The sequence below is a fragment of the Athene cunicularia genome (genome assembly GCF_003259725.1).
Source record: "Athene cunicularia isolate RWA chromosome 27 unlocalized genomic scaffold, athCun1 chr27_part1, whole genome shotgun sequence".
Classification (NCBI taxonomy): Eukaryota; Metazoa; Chordata; class Aves; order Strigiformes; family Strigidae; genus Athene; species Athene cunicularia.
In genome coordinates this window covers 4357466-4362347 of record NW_020799138.1, presented here as the reverse complement: position 1 = coordinate 4362347, position 4882 = coordinate 4357466, and the positions used below count along the sequence as shown (strand labels likewise).

At 51.2% G+C, this 4882-nt stretch overlaps 1 protein-coding gene across 1 annotated transcript in view; it reads right to left on the bottom strand.

Annotated features, from left to right (window-relative positions):
* Positions 1-3670, bottom strand: part of SCN4A (sodium voltage-gated channel alpha subunit 4) — a 33009-nt gene extending 29339 nt beyond the window's left edge. Inside the window, 5 exon segments of the mRNA XM_026864620.1 lie at positions 893-984; positions 1122-1250; positions 1956-2052; positions 2972-3110; positions 3407-3670. Coding sequence (XP_026720421.1) covers positions 893-984; positions 1122-1250; positions 1956-2052; positions 2972-3110; positions 3407-3670 — 721 coding nt within the window.
* Between the last annotated feature and the right edge of the window lie 1212 nt (positions 3671-4882).

Below are 4882 nucleotides of genomic sequence, written 5' to 3'. Positions count from 1 at the left end.
CCCCCCCCCCCCCCAACTATATAGGTAAAATCCTGTTCTCCAGGGGCTTGTCTATGTTGGGAATTGCTGAGGACAGCCGTTCTAAAACAGTTTATTTTTGAAACTGCTATTTCTGCAGAGCCTCTTGGGGGGATGTTATTCCAGAAAGAAGCAGCAGCTTATGTTTTACTAAATGCAATTTTTAGCCTGCTTCACTGAGGCAAAAAATATTCAAATATGAACCCTAAATATCTGGAAACTGTAGGGACACGGGAATTACTTTACCACAGGGAATTATCATTTTCTGTTCAATCTCATGCTTCTTCAATGGGTCTGACCTATCGTTTCCATGAACTTGCACTAGGTGGTACCAAAGCAGAGTATTGAAATGGTATCAGATTTGGGAAACAGCCATCAGAGGTATTTGATAACATGCTCCTAACACCGCAGGCTGGATGTTTGGGGTGATGTTAAACACTCGCCATGTGGCTCTTGCACTAATGCTCATTAAATATTTCAACCTTAGCACCAGAGCTGTCAGCAGCAGGGACAAAACTGAGTTTATGGCTCCAAGGACCAAGAAAATTATATCAGTTAATCAAGCCCATAAACACAACGTGAACACCAGCCCACTTAAGGCATCTCCAAGGAGCCCTAAATACCACGTCTGGCTTATCAGGGGCTTTCACTGGCCAAACAACTGAGTGAGTGGAGTTAATTTCAAGATGTAAAATCAGCAGGACCCGACCCAAAAGCTGAATTATGTGGAAAATTATTTTTAAGTATTGAAGACCTTGTTTCCTCTGTTTTCTCTTAGAGCTGTCAAAGAACAAGGAATTGCTGTGAACTGTGGGAAAATATGAGCTCATGGAAGGGGAAGATATGGAGAGGAAACCCCTTCTTTAAGTCTCACCTGGTATCACGGTGATGGTTTTCAAGGCACGAAGGACACGGAAGGTCCTGAGAGCAGAGATGTTCCCCAGGTCCACGAACTCAGTAATGTAGCTGCAGAAGAGGAGAGGAAAGGGCTTCAAGGACTCTGTCAGGCACCCACCCCCCTGTTTCTCAGTCGTCCTCCCCAGGGTCCCTCACCGGGTGCAGTGGCCAGACCCCCTGTCCTCCCTGCATCCCAGCAAACTCACGCCATGGAGATGACCATGAAGTCCAGCCAATTCCACGGGTCACGCAGGAATGTGAAGCTGTCGATGCAGAAGCCTCTCGACAGTATCTTGATGAGGGACTCGAAGGTGTATATCCCAGTGAAAGTGTATCTGAAATCGGAACAGTGACTCAGGGGATGCTCACTCGGGTCCAAGGGCCAGCTCAGGATGAGGTTTTGTCTACTCCTGCCAGTGGGACCATCTTGGGGAGCTGAGTCTGGGGGCTCATGGTCACGGGCTGCTGTGTTCTTGGGGTGCTTCAGCACTGTGGGAGGTTTTCAACTCACCTCATAAGGTAAGTTGGAACATCTTGAGGTACCAATCCCTTTGGTGACTATTCTGTAACACCTCTGATCCCTGCTGAAGTCTCAACACCACCACTCTCTCTGTGAAACCCTGCCGAGACCCTGTTGTTCAGAACCATAGCAGAAAATGCTGGATTTCCTCCTCCTCACCTGCGGCTGGTGAGGATTTTCCCCTCCTCACCACGCTCTTTGGACTGGTGGATCTGCTCAGCCTCTCCAGACTCTCACTGCTGACCCAACCCAACCCAACCTGCTCTGCAGTGATCTCCTGTTGCAGGGATCCCACCACATTTTGGGCAGCTTGGAAACACTCCCGCTCTTTGCAATGCTAGTGCAGAGCAAAGACATTCCTTTTGGGATCAAGAGGGCCACCAGCATCTCCCAGTGACACCTCTCCTCCTCAGAAGGGTGCCTACAGCCCTCCCAACAGCCTGGGTCCTGTCCCTCCTAAGGATGGCCAAGCTGGGGTGGCCCCCATAGCTGGGGGAGGCCGCGGGAGGCAGGGACTTACTCCACGTTCTTGGACCATGCCGGGGGGTTGCTCATCGTCATAAACACACAGTTGGTTAAAATCGTGATCATGATGACCATGCTGAATAATTTAAAACCTGGTCAAGGAGAAATGCTGTGGCTGTTGCTTAGATTCCCCCTTTCACACAGTTATGAAGCCAAGCAGCCTTAATCCTCTTGTCCTGGCTCCCACCTTGCTCCTATGCCCTGACCTGCTCCTCCTGCAGCTCCCTCCCACCTCACTCTCCTTCTCACAATTTCCCCTTAGTCCTGCTGTTCCCATGCATGGTCCCCACCCCTGACCTCCCTTTCTACTCCACTCCCCAGCTCTGTGGTGCCAGCTCTGCTTCCCTTCCTGTCCCTTGTGCTCCTTCCTCTCCATCACCCCAGGATACAGTTTTCCCTACTTGTCTGATCTCTCTGCCACAAACACCCACTTTTTTCTCCTACCTCATGGCCATCAACCCCTGCTGTCACCAGAGCTCTGCTGGGATCATTTCCCACCCATCCTAGTGCCCCTCTTGCTCTTGGGGTCCTTTATTGTCTTTCCATCTTTGCTTGTGTCACAATAAAAGCCCCATCACTACCCAAGTTGCCTCGTTCCCTGTACCTCACTGTCCTGGTTCCTCTGTCTTCCCTCTCCAAAGCATCCTTTGAGCTCCCCTAATTCACCTGCTTCCCAGAGGTCCCCCTGATCTGTAAACATTTTCCCTCCTTTCCAAGTCTTTCCAGACCTCAGAGACCTTGAACTTCTTCCTAGGAATCTCCACCACTTAAGTTTCTTCCCTTCTCCAACCAAGACTGAGCTCTTGGTGCCACCAAGGTCACCAAGGCCTTCAATCACCCTCTCACTCCTTGGGAAGGGAACAAAGCACTGGGGTAGCTGGGCTGTGGGTCCTGGCTATGGTGGGGGCCATCCTGGGAGATTTGCTCACCACACCATCATGAAATGCCTCTCTCAGCCCTCTCCCAGGGCTGTTTGCACTCTGAGCATCAGGGTTTGACCAGTGGAGCAACATCACAGAAAGCAAGGATATGAATGGATAAGCACTTTGATGGCTCCTCTGCGGATGGGGTGGAAGGGCCCCAGCAGGTAGAGGGCAGGGGTTGCTGAGAAGCGGAAGATGGACTTCCCTTTGTTGAGGACTATGAATGTCTGTGAAGAAAAGAGAGGAGGGAGATGGGTTAGCCCTTCTGAACACCCCTGAAACACCCACGGATCAAGTGCTGCCATTAGAGGTGGGACCTCTATGTGTGCTTTGGACCTCCAAAGTCTTGGGACTTTGCCAAGGAGGAGAAGATACCACAGCAGTCTGGGGCTGTGGATCACCAAGATGGGCTCAGATGAGACTCTGGGCATGGTGGAAGGAATGAGATGTCCAAACTTTAGTCTTTTTCTTTGGACTTGCATCTAATGCCAAGTCTACCCATGGACTAAACTCTGCCCCTCACCTTCTTATCCTTGTAGAAAGGGTCCAGGTCCTCCAAGGGGGTCCCGATGAGCTCCAGTGGTGGGTCACCATAGATGAGAGGCAGGTTCTTGCCAGCTTCCAGGTCACTTCTGGGCTTGATCTCCTCTTCCTCGGGCAGCTCCACTTGCTGCCGCTTTATCTTGAGCGCCTTTGCCTCGGCGATGCGCTGCTTGATGGCAGCCAACGAGGCGGGGGTGAAGGGGCGAAGGTGCTCGGGGCCCGGAATGTGTAGCAGGCCGGCCATCCTCTCATTCTGCTCCCAGGACGCCTGCGCCCAGCCTGCTGGGGAGAGGGGGGGCTGAGAAGGCAATACCAGCTGATGCCATTTTGGGGCATTTTTGCTCAACCCTTGAAGTCAGGTGATGGCAAGATCTCAGTGAGTTTTTGCAAACTGGTTTACTGCAGAAATACTGAACTTACAAGAAAGATTATTATGCATGCATTTCTTGTAGAAGGAGCACTCCATGTGCTCCTTCTCCTCCCAGACCCCCATTCAGCCTCTGATCAAAAAGCACCATCAGGTTGAGAACCATATGAGCTGAGCAGTTGGTGTCCCTGGCACCAGCTGGCTGTTGTTAGACGTGTAATTTCACAACACAGACAAGGTTGTTCAACAAAACAAACCACCTTTGGCATTAGCGGCACCACTCCAGCTGTCTCCCCTTTGCAATATGCTGCAAGCCATCAGCAGCTTTCCTCCTGCACCTTGTGCAAGCAACGTGCAGTGCCCAGAGCAAGGGGTTCCTCAACCAGAGGAGCTCAGTCCTGCAGTGACCATTTCACAGCACCTGTCCACAGCAAACAGGAGTAACCTGCAGTGCCAGGCGGCTCTGCTCAGGAGCGGAAGGGGTTAAGGTCTTATCTTGAGCCAAAAAGCAAGGCAATAATGGCAGTTTCTAATGTTACAGCAATCAGGACGACTCTCCAGACAGGACTAGGATGGGCCATTTGCAGAGATAAGGGTGGCTCCACTGAGCAGCAGAACAACAAGAAGGGTTAGAGACAGCAAAGTGGGGACAAGATGGGTGGTCCCACTAGGAGGAACAGGCTGCCATGCCCCGAGCGAGGCCAAAAAGCCTGGCTAAGGCTTCCTAGACACTAGAAAAGCTCTTGCTTTGAGTCACCTTGCCTTGGCTTCACTCGATATCTGACCTGTAAACACTGGCTTGTGTCAGATGAGCCCAATATACCGCAACACTCGATCCCGCTTTTCAGGGATACTGGGATAGATGCACCTCTGGGCCTCACCCTCCACAGAATGAGCATTCCCCTTGGAAAACAGCAACTCCTCCATGCACCAAAACTTTACATGGTGCTGCTGAGTGCCTGCCCCCAAAAAATCTTTAGGATCAATAATCCTCACAGACCCAGCCCTGACATGCTGAGAGCTGGAAACCTTCAACCCTTTGTAATTAAGGAGAACTGGACATTTATAGCTCTGATGGGAAGAGAGACT